The sequence below is a fragment of the Petaurus breviceps genome, unplaced genomic scaffold, assembly GCF_028583685.1.
Source record: "Petaurus breviceps papuanus isolate PSGF00001 unplaced genomic scaffold, PetGlider_PUasm1.0 90397, whole genome shotgun sequence".
In the NCBI taxonomy this organism is placed as follows: Eukaryota; Metazoa; Chordata; class Mammalia; order Diprotodontia; family Petauridae; genus Petaurus; species Petaurus breviceps.
The window spans coordinates 835177-854858 of NW_027187239.1; the positions used below are offsets into that span (position 1 = coordinate 835177).

Sequence of the window (19682 nt, forward strand, 5' to 3'; positions counted from 1 at the left end):
GAGAAAGAGAGACAGAGGGAGGGAAAGAGAGAGGGAGGAGAGAGAGACAGAGAGAGGGAGGGAAAGAGAGAGGGAAGAGAGAGACAGAGAGAAAGAGAGACAGAGGGAGGGAAAGAGAGAGGGAGGAGAGAGATGAGGCCGCCTACAAAGTCCTTACACTGTACAAAATGCTCTTACCTGGAGGAGGAAGACAGCACATGAAGGGAGGGCAGCTTGCACCCTCGAAGGCCCAGAGTAGGTGAAGGAAAAGAGAGAAATAATTTACAAGTTAAAGGAAATCCTTACCAGGCTTTAGGGCTCCTTGGTGCTGCTCATTAACTGACCAGCAGAGGCTGGGCTGAGCTGTGGTGGGGGTGCCCACTGGAAGGAGTTTGCACTGGTTGGGGGAAAACTCCTGGCAAGTAGAGCCTGTTCCGTTTTGGGATGGTTACTCTGAGAAACATAGAGCCTAGCACTGGGCTTTGAGTGCAATAGGCAATGAGAAATATTTGCTGAAATGAATTAAACTGGATTGAACAGCAGAGAGGCCTGTGGAACCAGCAGAAGGCCCCGGTCTGAGACTGGGCTCTCTCTGCTGCTCACTAGTTGTGTGGCCATGAGGAAGGGAGGAAGCATTATACAGGACCTACTAGGGGCCAAGTGCCCTGCTACAGGCTTTACAGATATTATCTCATAAGCAAGTCACCTTTTCTTTCTGGTCTTCCTCTTCCTCATCTGTGAAACGAGGGAGTTGGAATGAATTAACTCTCAGGTGGTTCCAGCTCTGACATTCTGGGTCCCAAGGTCCTTCCTAGCTCTGACATTTCAGGAGCCTGTGAACTTGGTTTAAAAAATATTTTGATAACTGAATTTTAATATAATTGTTTTCCCTTGTCATCCTGTGTATTTTATCTTGTGCGTATAAAAACGTGATTCTGAGCAGGGGCTTTTTGGCTTCCCCAGTCTGCCTGACAATGGGGTCCAGGACACAAAGAAAGTCAATGGGCTCCTAGTCTCAGGCCTCACTTCACTCCCTCCGACTTTCTTTATTCTAAGGGCCCTTCCAGCTCTGGAGTTCTACAGCATGATTCTGTGGTTCTGTTGTCCTAAGCATTTCTTTCTCCAAAAAGATAAACTCACCTACTTTCCCCAGCCCTGAAGCTTCATTCAGCCCAACCGTTCCTCTGCTTTGGCCAGGGCAGAGCCGGGCCTGGGCCCTGTGAGCACGGGAGGAAGGCCCAGTGAGGAGCTGCTTCTGTGTAACTTTATCACAAGAGAGGCAGGTGTTCTGATTATCCCCATCTCACAGATGAGAAAACTGAGGAAAGGGAAGTGATTTGCCCAGGATCACCCAAATAGTAAGTGTCTGAGTCAGGATTTTAACTCAGGTTGTCCTGAATCCAAGTCCAGTGCTCTGTTCCTAGTAAAGGAGCACTTACATAGCCAGGCTGTTCCTCTGTCTATCAATAGCGTGTCTAGTAGGAGGAGGAGGAGGAGGAGGAGGAGGAGTGGTGGTGGTAGTAGTAATGATGGTGGTAATAGTAATGGTAGTAGTAGCAGTAGTAGTAGGACCCAATAAGACTTGTGCCATTCAACAGCCTTGGGGTGCCACTTCCCCCAGGAAAAGAGGGGGCCTCCCTAGAGGAAGCACAGTCCCTTGCATTTACAAAGTGTCTTACAAAACACTTCGTGTCCTCCAAATGATCCTGTGCAACAGAATGGGTGAGTGCCATTTGTCCCCATTCTACAAACGAACTTAAGACACAAAGTTAAGAGACTTGTCCAAGGTCTACATAGCTATAGGATCCCCCTGTTGAACAACAGATTTGCTGAACAAGTAATGCTACCCAGGGGTGTGTAGGAAAGGGTAGAAACAGATGGTTTGGCCAAAAATCATGATTATTTCCCTATTTCAAATGTCTGGGAGCGGGTCTGACAGTGCATGTGAATAGGGGCATCCAGCCCCTGTGTATACTTTCCCATTTATTCAGCATGTATGTTGGGTTATAACAACACACCTATTGTGGGCAAGGCACAAGAGACCAGAAGACGAGATGCTCAATAGTCCCTGCCCTCGAGAAGTTTCCACGCTCTACCTAACAGATCTTTGCTGACCTGAATTAGAACTCAGCTCTGTAAGGGTTTCCCCACACATCTGCTCCCATTCCTGCTTTATTTCATCCTTCATCCAAACTGAGAATATCAACCACCCTCCCCCCAAGACACACATACACACACACACACACACACACACACACACACACACCCTCAAATGAATTCTCTAGGATAACACAGGACAACAGAACCTTCCCGTGGTTGGATCTCTTCAGGTCTCTTCCCCTTCTTAGGAGTCTGAGCCCCCATCAATGGTGGAGCTGAGGGTGGGGTCCACAGAACTTCAGAATTGAAAGGAAGCCCAAAGGTCATCTGGCTTATCCCATACCTGAACACGATTCCCCTTTCCAACACCTCTGATGAGTGCCCTCCAGCCTTTGCTTGCACACTTCCAGTGAGAGGAAACTATTATCCAAACAGGGTCTCCTCTGTGCCAGACACTGTTCTAAGTGTTGGGGATGGAATTAATAAGAAGACAATCCCTCCAGTTAAGGAGCTTACAATTTAATGGGAGGAGATTTTGTAAGGTAAGCCCCAGTACATTGGGCCGCATCTCTATGGTGAAGAAACTTTCCCTTACAGGAAACATAAAGGCGCCTCTCTGCAATAGGCCCCCTCTCTGGTCTCCAGCCTTTCCAAGGTCCCTAAAAGAGGTTTGTTAGATCTTTCCTCTGGCCAGGTGACTAGAATTCCTCAGGGGCTTGGCTAAGTGACCTCTCAATATCTCTGTCCCAATCTTGGGTATCAGCTTTCTTTGAATCATGATTGTTCAGCCCTTCCCTGGTCCAAAGATCATTCTCCTTGGAACAGATAACAGAAGCATAATTTGAATTCAGCAGCTCTGCCTCCTCCCTGTCCCCTATCATTATCACCCGGCCCATCCATCCCAGATCTGCTGACATCCCATTCCATCACAGCAGAGCCATCAGGAGGGGTCCTGGGAGTGAAGGGCTCTTGTGACTTGTGGAAGAGGGAACACACATTTTCATTTTAATACACTGGTGCTCCTCTCCTCTGCCCAAACTCAAGGGGACGTAAACAACCACTCGCATCGCATTACTTAATTTGGCTGAGGAAGTGCCCAACCAGGCTCCCAGCAGTTTTATAGCCAGTCCATTCAGAGAAGCACCAAACAGCCTTCTGTCCACTTTCTGATACCCCTGTCAAGTAGGGCTTAGGAAGGGTGGTTTGTTTGTACACTCCTCAAAGCCTTGTCAATCAAAACATTCCTTGAATAGAAACATCTCGAAGGCAGGTTTTACTGGGAGCAGGACGGTCCCATCCTTTCCATATGGAGAAAGCTGCCAGATGCAAATCCTGCTACATTGAACTTTCAAAGAATGCTATAAAATGCATTAATAGATAACATTTATATATGCTTTTGAAGGTTTGCAAAGTCATATGTTTATATACACATAAATATATATATATATATAACTATAAATAAATGTATATATGTATACGCACACAGAGTCTCAGCTGATCCCGGTGTCCCAGGATCCCTGCTGAGGCAGAGGGAGGTGGTCACATGCTTAGGATCACATAGGAATAATAGAACCTATAAGTTCTTGGAGGTCCTTGTATCCATAGGCTCAGCACAGTAGCTAATGCATTAGCAGGTGCTTAATATTAACAATGAATGAATGAATTTTTTGTTCCCTCATGTCTGAACCTTCATGACCCCATTTGGGGTTTTCTTGGCAAATATATTGGAGAGGTTTACCATTTCCTTCTCCAGCTCATTTGACAGATGAGGAAAGTGAGGCACCAGGGCTAAGTGACTTACCCAGGGTCACCCAGCTATAAGTGTCCAAGGTCACTTTTGAACTCAGGAAGATGAATCATCTGACTCCAAGCAAGGCATTCTATCCACTATGGCGCCACCTAGCGGCCTTAATGGATGAAGAATAGGGATTTAATTATAGTTCACCAAAACAAAGGCCACAAATGTGTTTTGTCCATGGTGTGGTTGAAAGAGAACTGGATTTGAGGAGTAAAAGAGGAAAAAAGGATGGCAGGGAGTGAGGGAGGAGAGGAAGGAAGGAGGAAGGAAAGAAAGGAAAAAAGATGGAAGGAAAGGAGGAAGAAGGAAGGAAGGAAAGGAAAGATAGAAGGAAAGGAGGAAGGAAGGAAGGAAAGGAGGGAGAAAGGGAAGGAGGAAGGAAGGGAGGGAAGACAGGGAGGCCTGTTTTTTAATTCCCCTCCCCAACCCCATGACTGTGTGACCTTCAGGAAGTCACTAATCTCTCTAGCCCTAAGAGTGGTCATCTGCAAAATGAGGACTGAATGATTGTAACTCCTTGAGCCTTCACGTCTTCTCAACATGAGGTGTGAGAGGGCTTCTGAGGTCCCTTTCAGCTGACAGTCCCATGTTCCTGAAGGCTGGCTCCATTTATGTGACTGGATTTAGGCCTTCCCTCAAGCTTCAATGTGACTGTATTGGCCTAAAGGCAAGCGAAGTCACTGTTAACAACCAATGTGACCCAGACATTTGTTAAGGCCTTCCTATATGCCAGGCACTGTGCTAATCACTTGAGACAAGACAGTCTTTGCCTTCAAAGAGCTTTCATCATAGTGGCAGAAGACCAGACCCAAAGGAAGTTGAAAAGGAGATGGTTGGGCGAGAAGGTTTCAGAGCAAGGAGTCAGGAGCGGGGCCTGCCAGTGAGTGAATGGTGGGCCTGTGTACTTCCTTGTGGAACCTTGTGGGGACAGCTTTGGCAAGCCTCAGTCCTGGGAAAGGCTGAATGATGAGGCTCAGTAAAGGCCATTTCCTGCAATCCCGGGTGGAGACAGGGCAGCAGGTGGATGCTGGTGTGGAGAACTCTTCAAAGGTGAGTTTATACAGTATGACCTTCCGACAGCAGACATTTTGAGTTTCTTGTTTGAAAACTATGGAGAATAATTTTCTGGCTCATCTGAAACTGAGATGCATTATGGGGCAGAGAAATACCATAGCATTTTAAAAGATAATAAAAACCGAGAAGAGAGAATAGGAATAATTCACATTTACATAGCACTTGTGGGAATTGAGTGAACCACACTGACTCTATTCTGTGACTCAGTTTTGGAGCCAGCTTCCCTTTCTATTCAGTTATGGGTCTAGTCCAATTTCTGTCTTGTGAGACTTTATTCGATTTTGGGAACTGTGAGAAAACTTTGCTTTATCATTTGAACGTAGTCCTGCATGGCTGGGAAGCTATGTGTGGTTCAGAGATCCTGAACGAAGGACCTAGGTTATGCTGACCAGAAACCTAGTCAGAGCTGAAGATGGATGCACTGAGGTTTTCTGTTTTGTTTTCATAATTAGACATTCCAAGCAACTTGAATATTTTATCTGAAGACTGGTCAAGCAGCCATTGTTTCCACGTACCTTTGATTGAATACAGATGCTTGTGGGGAGTATGACATCTTTTTTCTGATTTCAGGGAATTGCGTCTGTTTGCTCTCCCCCTCTCAACTTGGAAAGTCTCTTATCTTTCCTCCAATTAGAAATCAGATTACCTAACCTTAGATCCTGGTTATTTTTCTTTTGATGCAAAAGAATCTGTTTCCCCCTGTTTAGGGGGCCCAGTGCCAAGCCAAGGAGGCCTGATTCTATTTTGTTGTGCAATTGGCATGAACTGCTTAATAAATCGATATACTTGGAAGCTCAAATCTTTGTTCCCTCAGTTACTTCAGACTTCATCTGTCACATGCTCCAAAGTTGACACAGATAACAGGATTGTGAGCCCAAGGACCACCACCTAAATCCTGGTTCCACTGCTTACGACCCCCAGGTCGGTCACTTAAACTCTCTGGGCTTGAGCTTCCTCATGTGCCAAAACATAGGGCTGGACTGGATGGTCTCTGAAGTCTCATCAGGCTGTAAATCCAAAGGTCCTAGGCAGGGAGCCTGAGTACGATTATGCTTGTTTTTCAGACGAGGAAACTGAGGCTTTTCAACAAGTCATTTGCCCAAGGTCCCCTTGCTAGGAAGTATAAGAGCCTGTTACAAACTCTGTTCTTACTTGGCACCAATCTTTCCCATTACCTGTTGCTTCTTCCATGTGAGACGGGAAGCTAGGCAGGCTTCAGGGACCCAGGATACTGGCAGAATTTGTCCAGCAGGAGCCTGGGCCATAGCATTAAGAGAACAGAAGCACAGGGGCCGGAATTGGAGCAGACGCAAGTTCTGAAAGCACATAGATGTGTGAACAACGGTAATGAACAGCTATTTGTCAAAGTGGAAAGGTTGGACCTACTTCCTGTTCCTTACAGCTCCTTGGTGTGTTCCTGGTGCTGGAGATATGTTTGTTAATACTCTCTAAAAATGCACTGTAGGTGGCCTATTTTTATTTAATGTCTAATAAAAGGGAAAACTGTTTACATTGCTCCTATCAACCAAACACTGCACAACAGATGGTAAGGCCAGTCACTTCCAAAGATGACCCAAAGCCTAAGGTCTGGATAAGAAACATCTCACTTCACTCAGCCCCTTTCTTTGGGTGAGCTGGATAGTGATGAAATACTCCATTAAGCAAACTTGTAAGACAGGAATGGGAAGGGAAGAAGCTCAGGAAAGTCATTAGCCTGGCATTGCTGGGGACAAGGGGAGTGGGAAGCATGAGTCCTAGGATGGTCTATTTTCATTTCTAGCAAATTGGAAGTTTCCTGCCTGTGACCTCAAAGGTCACCCGATCAGAGCCACTCAAGTGGAATTATACCTCTCCCTAGAAAACACCTGTGTGGCCTTGGAGAATGGAGGGAAGATGAACCCAAATGGCCTAGCAAGGGACTGGTACAGGCTAGGCCTTGGGAGCAGCCTCTCCCCAGACCATCACGGACTTGCTCCTGTCCTGGACCTGCTACCCTAACTTGGGAGGTGGCAGCTGCTACCCTAAGGGGGTGGCAAGGCTTGCATATTGAACCACAACTCTGCCCTTGCTGTCCTCACCTCCATCTCTGGGGTTTTGTAGATGTCTCCCGGCCAGTAAAATGGCCATGGACTGGCCTGCCTGGTTCTTCTGGTAAGCTTTTTAAAGTTCTAGCCACAGACCTGGTGCATGCCATTGCTGTTGTCAGCTTTCTATACAATGAGGGTTCAAGCAGGATGATCCCTAGAATCCTTTCCAGTGTTATGGTTCTGGTATCTAACAGGTTCATAGTAAGGTTCATAGTAAGCAGATATGGAATGGAGATGCTGCATGCACAATCCAGAAGCCTTTCTCCATGTAAGCTCTTCTCTTGCCCTGTGAAGTAAGGCTTGAGGGTAGCCAGGGTAGGGAACAGTTACCTGCAGCTGCCGGCTCTGATGGCTGCCCCTTCCCTGGCTCTCTTGCTCAATTCTACCTTCCATTCCTTTCCAGTACCTTCACTACAGAGTTTTCCCGAGACCACATCTCAAGACCTGTTGTGTCTTGTTTTTCTTCCTCAAACAAGTGGGCAAGTCACTGGGTTTTCCTGGCTCTCAGTTTCCTCATCTCTAATGGCTGAGCTTGGGTCCTGTGAGGGATAATTTGCAGTGAAGTTTCCCCATTTTGAAAAATCAAATCTAGAGTGGCTTCAGCCTCCACTAGGCCTAAGTTTAGAGGTCACCTGACCTTGCAGGAATCTGGGACTTAGAGCAATGGGGACCCTCCCCAGGCCACCTCAGCACAAGACATGCCAAATGAGGACAGAAGTGCTTTTTCAAACGTACATCGGGTGCCCTACCGTTTCCTTGTTCCGGTACTTGGGGTAGATCGTACACCTAACTTCCAGCCAAAGGGAGAAAAGGGACAGGGAGGGGGGTGGGGGAGCATTCCTTTTGTAAATTACTTCTCCTCCCTGCCCATTTGTCAGGAGGGTGGCCCTTTCTGGAGATCGTATTAAACCATTCTTTTCTGCTTCCTACCTTGAGGAACCTCTGAGTATTATTTGGGTGAGGGTTTCTGTTGCACACAGTCCCCTTTGGCTCTGACATCCTCTGGGACCTTTCTTGAAATCGGCAGGACCTAAAGCTAAATGAGCCGGAGCCGGAGCCAGTGTTCAGCAGAATCTCTCTCCCTCACGTGTTCTTGTCCACCATACTGGCTCAACCGCCTTCTGGTTGTCATGGCAACCCCATGGGCCCTGCCAGGCAGGTTGAGGGAATTTCAATTAAACAAAGATTACGGATATGCTGAGAGCAAGGTCCTGCATGCAGTTTGGGGAATGCAGAGATTTAAAAGGGCAATTTCTGTCCTTAAGAAGCTTGGAATTTAAACGGTAGCGTAGGGATGGAAATATGATATGACATAAATGTGTCTGGGGCAAAAGGAAACCTTTAGAAAAGAGGCCATGAAAAACTGGAGGGAGAGAAGCATTTCAAGCAGAGCCGAGGGGAGGCTCAAAGAGCCTTTAACAGGACCGTGAATCAGAGGGGCACTGCCCGGGATGGAGGGCTGCAGGCATGTACAGGCTCCAGACTGGGAGGAGTACCTGCCGGAAATGGAGGGTGGAAATGGTCCCAGGAGCCAACAAAAGCAGCCGCAAGTGGGGTCTGCGAGCTGCCAGGTGTGGGCCCAGAAGGGCAGGCTAGCATCAGCTGGAGGAGCTCTGCCAAGATAAGGAGAGGATACTTGAGGCGTGGGGAGCCCACAAGATTCTGAATGGTGAAGCGATCAAAGCAATGTATTAGCTAGACTCCACAGGCAGGGCTGTGCATTTGAAAGGAATCCTGGCAGGCAGGAAGCCCAGCTTGGCTTACGCTGCTCTCTGGAGGCCACCAACTCCATTCTTATCAAATTCTGGCTTTGAAGTTGGTCAAGGCCTTCACACCCTGCCTGGCCCAGAAAAGCAATATAAAGAGAAGATGGCTGGGTGGTCCCTGGGCCCCAGCTCAGAAATAAAAAGCCCCTTGCATCACAGATGAGTGGAAAGGGGGAGCCTCCAAGCACTGAGCCCGAGGCAATGACAAGGCAGTGGGCTGTCTTGGTACAGTCCATTGAGAACAGAGGGCCCGCTCCTCCTTTCCCAGTCCACCCAGAGGTTCCCTTGATTTGGTCTCTTTATGTAGCCTTTCACATGCATCCATCCCCAATACTGTGAGGACCCCCGTTACCATTCCTAGTTCTGGCAATCTTGCTCATTCTAAGCACTTTGTCTCCTCATGTCAGCATTTTCTCTTCAATGACAAGCCATTTACAGATGCAACCTAATAAGCATCTGCTTAGTACCTACTATGTGCCAGGCTAAGGTAGGATCTGGAGATATAGATACAGAAAAACCCCAAGCAATGCCTGCCCTCCAGGGTGCAGGACTGAGCCATGCCATCTAAGTCCTGTGGCTCTGGGGAGGGGGGAAGCCAGGAATTCGTATCTCCATGTTGCAGACCAGTAAATAGGTTCCGAGTGGCTGCAGACCTCTGGCGGAGCAGCGGTTAGAACCTAGGTTTCCAGCCTCCCTGATTCCAAAGGCCCAGCTCTTTCAAGAACAGTCAGTCAGTCAATTGGGGATTTAATACATCAAGATGAACATGGAGCACTTCCCTGGTCAGGCACCCCTCTTTACCCTCACACCTGGCTCAGCCCCTCTCCACCCTCACACCTGGCTCAGCCCCCCTCTCCCCCCTCACACCTGGCTCAGTTCATCACAGAGGTTCAGCTGTCTCTCTGAGAGAACATCCTTGTATAGAAATGTCAGAGTGGCATGGAGGTGACCCTTAGGCTTTTAAGCACTCTGCCAGAGGAGGGCAGGCCCTGGGAGGTCCTACCAAGCTGCAAAGGCTTGTGAGTGGGGCCCGGTGACAGACACTCATCTGAAAGCTGGCCTAGTGCAGACCAAACCATTTTCAAAAGGATGGCCATCAGGCAAAGAATTTTTCTGCCCACAAAGAATCATATAACCATCTACTAAAGCACAAAAGGGTAGTGACCACTAGGCATGAAAGGTGTAACCACACCAATGAAATCATAGATTTTTAGAAGCAGAAGTATTCTAACTACTTGGAAGTAGGAAGAGAAATTTTAAACTAAGCCTTGGGTTGGGTGAGGATCCCCTGGGCTCTGGGCTCCCCCATGGGCTGACTTGAGCAGGCTTCATCCTGTCCTATTAGAATGAGCTCTTGTGTTGTATTCTGGAGTCTAGAGAGGAGGGCTGGACTGTACAGATAAAGAGACAAAACACCACTGAGGCCATGCAAGCTGAGATACAAGAAGTCCTTTTATGAGAAGTGATGTGAGTGACACACTCTGGGAATGGGGCCTTCTATAGTCTGGCTTGGTGGTGGGAACAGCAGGTGACCAGAGGCTAATGTGCGTCCTTTAGGGTCCTGCCCTTGGGCCAGGGCAGAATAAAGCTCAGGTTGATTTCTCAAAGAGGTACTCAAGATCTGGGGCTCGCAATCTCTGCTCTTTCTTCTTGTTCTTGGCAAAGTCTCTCAGCATCATCATGACGTCATTTTCAAAGATCTTGGGGGTTGGCTTTGCTTCTGCAGAACAAAAGAAGATGAAGGGGTAAGAGACAGCCTCAGGCTTTGGTTCTCAGCTCTGGCCCTGTGCTCTGGCCCAGGGCTCAGGGGGACTACCTCTGCAATGACCAGGCCCATACCCACCTCATCCCACAGCTGAGCTTGGGACTGACCTGCTTCTTGGTTGTTTCTAGTATGTATAACATTCCCCAGACTGTGCCTGCTCTTCAAGCTGGGACTTTTATACAGAGGTAACTGTGGGCGGAGGAAAGTGGGAAGCGGCAATGTGGAGAGAGAGCACTGGGCCTGCCTGGAGTCAGGAAGACCCAAATTCAAATCAGCTTTTTCCTAGCTGTGTGACCCTGGGCAAGCCACTTTACCTGCCTGCCTCAGTTTCCCTAGCTATAAAAAAGGGATACTAATAGCACCCACCTCACAGGTTTGTTGTGAGGATCAAATGAGGTCTCTGTAAAGGGCTGAGCACAGTGCCCAATGCACAGTAGGTGCTGTCTGCTACTCTTCTCAGTCACTGTGGCTACTGGTGTTACAGTCATCATGTGGTGCTCAGCACACAGAAGGCACTGAGAAGACTGCAATTGATCTTCTATCACTTTTCTATTGATCCTATTCACAAGTAACAGCCTAAGTTACGATTCTTTGTCTCTGCACTTGGCTCAGCACTCAGCTGGCCCGGAATGGGTTACGGTTACAAACTGACTCTCCTGCTCACCCTGGGGAATGTGAGGAAGCAAGGGAGCTTGGGCCCAGCAGCTATCCCACCCAGCTATCCTTCAAGGACGTCTGGCTTGCCACAAGTCTGGGCTGCTCTCTCACACCTGGACTCAAGAGAACTTCTCAGTCTCATGAGAGAAGGAAGGGGCTCACTGCTAGGCCCCCTCACCAAACTTCCAACCTCAACTCTGTAAGTAATCAGGCTGCCTTCAATGCCGTGATGTCACCTACCCTGCTCAGTAAGGGGAACTAATGGAGGAAAGCCACTGACCCATTTGACAGGTAATACATCCCAGCTAATAAATGTTATCTTGCTCAGAAATCCGCCTCAGTTTGCCCTGCTGTTAAAATCTCAATTGAAACAGAACTGACATCTGATTGGATTCGACAAATGAATCACACAGCTAACATGTGGGACAATTGCGCCAAGTGCTTTCTTAGTCTAAGAATCCCTTTCTGAGAACAGCAATCTTGTTGCTTTGTCTCTCCCTGTTGGATGTAAGTTCCTTGAAGGTGGGAACTTTCTTGATTTTTAAATGTGTCTCTATGTGGAAAAACTGAGGCACTAATGCACTGTTGGTAGAGCTGAGAACTGATCCAACCATTCTGGAGAGCAATCTGAACTATGCCCAAAGGGCTACAAAGCTGTGCATACCCTCTGACCCAGCAGTACCGCTGCTAGGGCTGTACTCCAGAGAGATCATAAAAATGGGAAAAGGACCCACATGGATAAAAATATTCAAGCAGCTCTTTCTGTGGTGGCCAAGAATCAAAAATCAAGGTGATGTCCATCAACTGGAGAATGCCTGAGCAAGTTATGTAATGATTAAAATGAATTACTGTGCTAGAAGAAACGATGAGCAGATGGATTTCAGAAAAACCTGGAAAGACTAACATGAACTGATGCAGAGTGAAGTGAGCAAACTGGGAGAACATTGCACCCAATAACAGTAATAGTGTATGAACTGTGAATGACTTAGCTATTCTCAGCAATACAATGATCCAAGACAATTCCAAAGGACTCATGATAAAAGATCAGTCTCCAAAGAAAGAACTGATGTGATATGAATGCAGATCAAAGAATACCATTTTTCACTTTCTGTATTGTGTGTGTTATTTTTCCTTTGGGTCTGTGTCTTCTTTTACAACATGACTAATAATAGTAATATGTTTTGCATGATTGAATATGTATAACCTATAAAAAATTACTTACTGTCTTAGGGAGGTGGGAGGTGAGGGAAGGAGAGAGAAAATTTGGGAACTCAAAATTTTTTTAAAAGAATGTTAAGGGGCGGTCAGGTAGCACAGCGAGTAAGAGCACCGGCTCCAGTGTTGGGATGACCTGGGGATCAAATCTGGGCTCAGATACTCAGCACCACACCCAGAAATAACTGACTGTGTAACCTTGAGCAAGTTACTTAACCCCGGTTGCTTAAAAAAAAAGAATGTTAAAAATTATCTTTGCATGTAACTGGGGAAAAATAAATTATTTTTAAAAAAATATGTCTAAGAACACAGCCTTGCCCATAGTAGCACTGAACAAATGCTTTTCTCATTCTTTTGTTGTCACTCTAACAATGGTGACGTTCTCAGGCAGGGCTGCCTGCACAGTGTCTACCACTGGTGTGGCTTAGGGAAAAGAACCCTGGTCTTGGGAGTGAGGAGACCTGGGCTCCCGCTGGAGCTGACACGTGTATGAGTGGGGTGTGGTAAGCAAGTCCTACTATTGCAGAACCTCAATTTCCTCATCTGTAAAATGGGGGTAATATTCTCTTTTGTGAGTTTCAGGGTGCTTGAGATATATAAGCCAAAGCTTGGATAATGACACAGATGGAGGATCTCTCCTTCCGTGTTCCACCCTCTTCTTCAGACAGCACATTCAGGTCTTCTCAGCCCGGATCACTGCTATCCATGCCTTTCCAGAGATGCTATGGTCATGCGCTGGAGGCCTCTGAGCTGGCCTATCGCGGACATTTTACATCTAAGGACACCGAGGACCAAGGAGGTTAAGGGATCACAGGACCAGAATAAGCAGCAGAACCTGAATTTGAGCCCTGTGCTGACTCCACAGCCAGTCCAGTCCAGTGGCATCCAAAACAATAGGGGCTATTGCAGAAGTCTTCACTCTGACCAGATCACAGGTTCTCTAATTACCAAAGTCTATCATTTTAAGCTCAGTTGACAGATTGACAGAACTTGGCTGAATGATGGGACAAAGCTCAAACATAAACTAAGATTCGTTTTTAGGATTTCTTTTATGCCTGTCCTTGGTGGATTATCCCAGGGGCTAGCCAAAGAGCAGCAGGCCCACCACGCAGGGAAGCAGACACTGAGTCTGCAGCCTGGCCGGGCTACTGCACACAGATCTTCATTAAGTTACTGGCCCCTCCAGCTCTAACCTGTCTGATGACACCATCTAGGGGCCCCTATGCATGTGTATGTAATGTGGCGGGGACAGAGCAAAGCCCAGGGTTACCATGTCTGTTCTAGGAGCTGAGATCTAAGAGGCAGCTTGTTATCCTGGGAAGGGCCAGAATGTCTGGGTTCAAATCCTGTCTACTAACATCAACCTGATTAGACAGGTCACTTCCTCTTTAAGACTCTGCTTCCCCTGATGTAAAACGAGGAAGCTGGACCAGATAACCTCTGAAATTTGCTAACTATAAAGGCACATGGGCCGAGTCTCTGTCAAGAACAAAGAGAACACAGTCTTCAAGGCAAGGCTGTTGGTGTCAGCTAGCTTCCAAGGACCCCCATTTTGCTGTGCTCCAGGATCTCACCAAGGGAATGTAGCTTTCAAGGGAGAAGGGCCTTAGGCCATCTAGTCCAACCCTGCCATTTCTCACAGTAGGCTCAGTTCAGTGAACATCTTGTATTAAAGCCAAATTGGAACCCAGGTCCCTGACTACAGGCCGTGATTGCCAGCTGGCAGTACCTGTTGCCCAGTAGTAGATATCCCAATCATTACTGGGCTCGTTGATCAGTCGGTCATAGAGGCTCAGCTGCTTCTCCGTCATTTGGTGCAGATTCTCCTTGGCAAAGAGACTAAATGAGAAGAAAGAAAGGGATTCAAGGGGCTGCTTGTGGCTGAAGGGCTGAGAAGTCCTAGCCATCGGGGCGGGTCCCTCCACCACAGCCCAGGGGCTCCTGCTGCCCTACCTGAGCAAGATGCAGTTCTCCAGCATTCCTCTCTTCCTGCTCTCATACAGCAGGCGAGCCCTCTTGGTTTCAATTGGTTCATCTGTTCGCTCTTCCCATGGGGGTAAGGGAATTTCAAGCATATCCTTTTGAGAGTCTGCTGGGCTGTCCCCTCGGTAGAACCGTCTGGACAATAAACTACCCACAAAGGAAGACACAAGAGTGTGCTTGGACAAGGCAAGAAGCTGCAAAAAACCGAAAACAAAACCTTGACTGAATCAAGCTGCATGCAATTCAATAAATATTATTAAATGCCTACTGTGCGCCAGGGACCGCACACTGAAAAGAATGTGCAGATTCATAAAATGTTGAACTTGGATGGGACCCAACTGATCATGAGCAGGAGGCACTAGAGGCAGACAGAGTAACTAGCTACTATTCCAAGGAAGAGATGCTCTAACTCAATTCAACAAACATAACAGCTGCTAGTTAAGGCACAGTGCTAAGTGCCGAGGGTACAAAGGTGAAACAAAGGTGAAACGAGACTGGTCCCTGGCCAGGATCAACTCCCATTCTACAATGTAAACAGAAAAGCCTAACCAAAGGGATTGTGAGGGAGAAGGGAATAGTAACAGCTGGGGAGAGGGGGGAGGCAGAAGGGCTATCTGAGCTGGACATTAAAGGAAGAAGACTCTCAGAAAGGCAAGGATGAAGAGGGGAAGCCCTCCAGGCATGGGGATATTTGTATGTGAATGAATGAATGCATGGCAGTAGGAGATGGAAGAGGATGCAGTCCAGTCTGGCTGGAATAAAGAGAGTCAGGGGACAATGTTAAAGCTAGAAAGGTCCTTTTTTGGTTCGTTGTACATGGAAATATTAATGTCTGTCAAGTTCACAATGAAGAGAATTTACAGGATTAACAAAATAAACCTGGAAGGAATGGTTAGCACCAAATTATGAAGAGTTTTCATTGACAAGAGGAATTTAAATTTTCTCCTCGAGGTTAAGATTGTTTCAGTTGCTAAGGTTTTAGAGTTGAGAAGGAACATGGCCACAACTCATGGAAGATGGACCTAGATGGAGACTGGAGATGGGAAAATCACCTGGGAGGGGATCCAGGGTAAAGAGGCAAATATCCATGGGAAGGGAGGAGACAGGACTGGGGAAGTAATCAGATAAAGAGGCTGAAGAAGAGCAAAGAATATGCCTCCAAGGTTATGAAACCAAGTAAACTTAATGTGGAAAATGTTTGTTCTCAACAGAAACTGGATTTGGAGAAGGGTTTGGTATGGGGGCAGATGAGAATTAGTGTGGTTTAGTGGCAGAGCATCTGGGTGTGACACTCTGACGGCCCCGAGTTTCCACATAAACATATGTATCTAAGTATAAAAGGGGGTTGGACTAGTTGATCATCTCTAAGGATTCCTTCTCGGTCTAAATCCTGGTCTCCCAGCATTCCCACTAGGTGTGATGCACTCTCACTCTTGATCTCTCCCCTAGGGAGAGTTTGGAAGGCCTAGCTCTGCTCCTCTTCTCTGGCAAGTCATTTAACTCCTCAGGGTCCCAGCTGATCAACCAATGGTCCAAGGAGAAGAACAAGAAAACCTAAACTATTTATAGCTATATGGAAAACTGCTCAAAATAAATAATAACTAGGTATGCAAATTAAGGCAACTGACAAAGTTGACCAAGGGGAATGATGAATGCCACTGGAGGGGCTGTGAGTAAATAGACTCCAAGTGCACCATCTGGGAAGCTGGAATCTTAGCCTTTGACTCAACAATACCATTCCTAGGACAGTGCTCCAAAGATCAAAGAGAAAAAGGGCCCCCACAGACAAAAATGTACGTCATCGTTTTTTGTAGTTGCCCATCAGCTGGGGAACTGGAGAACAAATTATGGTGTCTGAATGGAATGGAATACTATGGTGCCATATTTCTATATTTATTATGAGCCAGGGTATTGTAGTTGGACACAAACCAACTCAACAACAATAAGCCAGGAACTGTGCTAAGGGCTATTACAAACATTATCTGATTTGATCCCCATAACACCTGGACATAAGCTGGGAGGGAAATCGAGGCAAAGAGAGTTAAGTGACTTGTCCAGGGTCACACAGCTAGTAAGCATCTGGGGCTGGATCTGAACACAGGTCTTCTTCACTCCAGGCCTAGTCTCATACCCACCCTCCAGGAGAAGAACTTACACAACAGCCTGAGGACTGGGGGAAAAGAATGAGGGACCTTTTTTGGACTTGGCAAACATGGGAATTTGACTATGCAGAGAGGGTGGAAAAACAGACAAACCTAAACACCTTCTCTGGGCCTTAGTTTCCTCACCTGCATCATGAATGGCTGGGCTAAAAAGGTCTCCAGCTAAAACCCCTATGAGTCCCCAAGCTGCAGAAGCCAGCCGTGGGAGGGCCCAGAGGCACAGGCCTGGGCAGGGCTGGGCTCCCGGCTCTCTCCCAAGCAGCCTCGCAGCCATCTGGGGGCCCCCTTTCTCTAGGCCTGGTCCTCCTAAAGAGCCTTCCCTCCCATCACACATCCAGCCTCTTTAAACCACGAGTGGGCCCAAAGTCCATCCGGGTCCCGGTCCAGGGCTCCCCAGAGAACTAAGCCGACGGTGCCACTAAGGACCCCGAGGGCTAAAGGCCCCCCCTCGCCCAGGAGGAATGAGGGGGGGGGCCCCGCAGTGCCCGAGCCTGTGGAGCCCGAGCCGGCTGTGTGCCCCGCAGCCCGGCCCACACCACACCCTGCTGCGGCTTCCCTCCGGCCCGCTCTGGCCCCCACACTGCGCCCGCTGGGGCTTCCTGCAGCGCGCTCCAGCCCTGTCTAGCCCTACACCCCATCCCTCCGACCCCATACAGCATCCAGTCCAGCGATCAGGCCCCACACCGCACCCTGCTGCCCGCTCCGGCCCCATCCAGCCCCACATAGCATCCCTCCGGCCCCGCTTCGGCCCCATACGGCATCCGGTTCGACCCTGTCTGGAGATCCGGCCCCACCGCCTCCAGCCCGCTCTGGCCCCACACCATGTCCCTCCGGCCTGCTCCGGCATGGGCCACACCCTGCCCCACTGGGGCTTCCTACAGCTCTGGCCCCATACGGCAGTCAGGCATCCGATCGCGCCCCCAAACCATGCCCCCCTGGGGTTCCCTGCAGCCCGCTCCATCCCCATCCGTCCCCACACCGCATCCCTCTGGCCCCGCTTTGGACCCATACGGCATCCGGTTCGACCCGGTCTGGCGATCCGGCCCCACACCGTGTCCCTCCGGCTCCGGCATCCCCTCCCGCGATGGGGCCCCACACTGCGCCCTGCTGGGGCTTCCTGCAGCCCGCTTCGGCCCCATCCCGCATCCCTCTGGTACCGCTTTGGACCCATACGGCGGTCCGGCGTGCGATCCCGCCCCACACTGTGCCCTGCCGCCTCTGCCCGGCTCGGGCCCCACACCGTATCCCTCCGATCTGCTCCGGCATCCCGTCCCGCGATGGGGCCCCACACTGCACCCCGCTGGGGCTTCCTGCAGCCCGCTCCGGCCCCACACCGCATCCCTCTGGCCCCGCTTTGGACCCATACGGCGGTCCGGCGTCCGATCCGGCCCCACACCACGCCCTGCCGGGGCTTCTTCCGGCCCGCTCAGTCCCTGTACCGCATCAGATCGGGCCCCACGCCGCGCCCAGCTGGGGCTTCCTCCGGCCCCTTCCGGCCCCACACCGTGTCCTTCCAGCCAGCTCCGGCGTCCGGGTCTCACACTGCGCCCCGCTGGGGCTTCCTCCAGCCCGATCTAGCCCCATCCGGCGTCCGTCCGGCCCGTTCGGCATCCGATCGGACCCACACCACGCCCGGCCGGGGCTTTCTCCAGCTCCACACTGCGTCCCTCCGGCGCCCGGTCCGGTCCGGCCCTGTCCGGTGTCCGATCTGGCCCCACACCGCTCCCCGCAGGGGCTTCCCTCGGACCCCATCTGGCATCCGGTCCGGGGCTTTCTGGGCAGACGCCGGGCTGAGCCGGGTGGCCGAGACTCGCCCAGGACCGCATAGGGCCGTAAGGCCTCGTGAGCAGCCCCTTGGGCCCCCTCCCGGCGCGGCCCCGGTCTTAGGGGTGCTTCCCTAGCGGAGGAGGACCGAACCACCGCGGCGGGGAAGCGCGGCTTTGTGCAGAACGGTCCTCCCGAGCGCTCCCCAGCCAGCATCCATTAGGTGCTAGCTGCACGCTGGGCGCGGGCGGCCCACTGGCAGGATGTGGGGCCGGCCAGGGGTCCGACCTGGGGCTGGAAGGGGGTGGGCCTTGGTTTCCGGGCCCAGCCAGGACCCTCCCTCCGGCCCTTAAGGGCACTTCCTGTTAGGGGGGGGCGAGACCACAGGAAGAGGGAGGGGCCTCGAGCAGCCAACTAGCTTAAGCGACGGAGAGGTAAACTGAGGCCCAAGGGGGCGGCGCGTACATGCGCTGTCTGGGGTTGAGAAGCGCTTCGCAAACGTTTACACACGTCATCTCCCTAGACCCTCTGGGAAGGAGGTGCCGCCGTCATACCCGCTGGACAGAAGAGGCGACGAGGCTGGGTCGGACATTGCGGAGCTGGAGCCGGAGCCGAGCCCGAGCAGGCCCGACTCCAAGGCCGGAGCCGCGAAGAACATCTGGCTCGGCTCCTCATTTTACACATGGGGAAGCCGAGGCCCGGCCTGGGGGGGCGCGGCTCTCCGCGCCCTCATTCCAGGCAGGGCCGGCCGGCCGGCCTTCTCTGCGGGGCTCCGAGGCCTCCCCCCGCCCGGCCTCGGCCCACTCTCCTCACCCGAAGCGCGGGCGCAGCCGCCGCCGCCATTTCTGCTCAGGCCCGGCCGGAAGCGCGTCTGCCCGCCACATCCGGGCACCTCGCGCCGGCCCCGACCCGCCCGCGGGGCCTCGGAGGGGAGGTGGGAGAGGCGGGGCTGGGCGCGCGTGCGTGCTGCGTGTGTGCGTGGGGCGGCGGCGCGCGTGACGCCAGCGCGTGGCGCGGGGAGGGGGGACGGCGGCAGCAGCGGCGGCGGCGGCGGCGGGAGCAGGGGGCGGGGCCTGCGGCCGGGCAGAGGTTCGCGCGCTTCGGGCCTAGTCCAGACTCGCCGCCGCCATATTCCCGGTAACGGGGGCGCGCGGCGGGGGGCGGCGGGGGCCGGGGCGCGGAGGCGGGGGCGCGGCGGTGACCGCGGCTCGAGGGGCAGCGGGGCGGGCGGGGCCCGGAGGGCGGGCGGCGGGGCCGGGCCTAGGCCCAGGCTGGGACGGAGCCCGCGCTGAGGCGAGGCGGCGCTGGGGCCCGGTCAGTCGGGGCGGCGCG

At 51.0% G+C, this 19682-nt stretch overlaps 1 protein-coding gene across 2 annotated transcripts; it reads right to left on the minus strand.

Annotated features, from left to right (window-relative positions):
* Positions 1-10238: 10238 nt before the first annotated feature.
* SDHAF2 (succinate dehydrogenase complex assembly factor 2) lies at positions 10239-19306 on the minus strand. Of its 2 annotated transcripts, none has more exons than XM_069108544.1 (4): positions 19164-19306; positions 14395-14618; positions 14171-14280; positions 10239-10524 (listed from the first exon to the last, which is right to left on the minus strand). In XM_069108544.1, the coding sequence occupies exons 1-4, from the start codon at positions 19191-19193 to the stop codon at positions 10394-10396; spliced, it is 495 nt and encodes a 164-aa protein (XP_068964645.1). In that variant the 5' UTR covers positions 19194-19306; the 3' UTR covers positions 10239-10393. The 2 variants fall into 2 exon arrangements, with proteins under 2 accessions (XP_068964645.1, XP_068964644.1); XM_069108543.1 differs by lacking the exon at positions 19164-19306 and adding an exon at positions 17827-17989.
* Between the last annotated feature and the right edge of the window lie 376 nt (positions 19307-19682).

Excerpts from the sequence above, each read along its gene's own strand:
- SDHAF2 (XM_069108543.1), bottom strand. The coding sequence starts at position 17,925 with ATGCGGTGTGGGGCCGGAGCGGGCTGCAGGAAGCCCCAGCGGGGTGCA. Across the intron at positions 14,281-14,394 it reads GAGAACTGCATCTTGCTCAG|TCTCTTTGCCAAGGAGAATC; the intron begins GTAGGGCAGCAG and ends CTTCTCATTTAG. Across the intron at positions 10,525-14,170 it reads TATCTACTACTGGGCAACAG|AAGCAAAGCCAACCCCCAAG; the intron begins GTACTGCCAGCT and ends TTTGTTCTGCAG.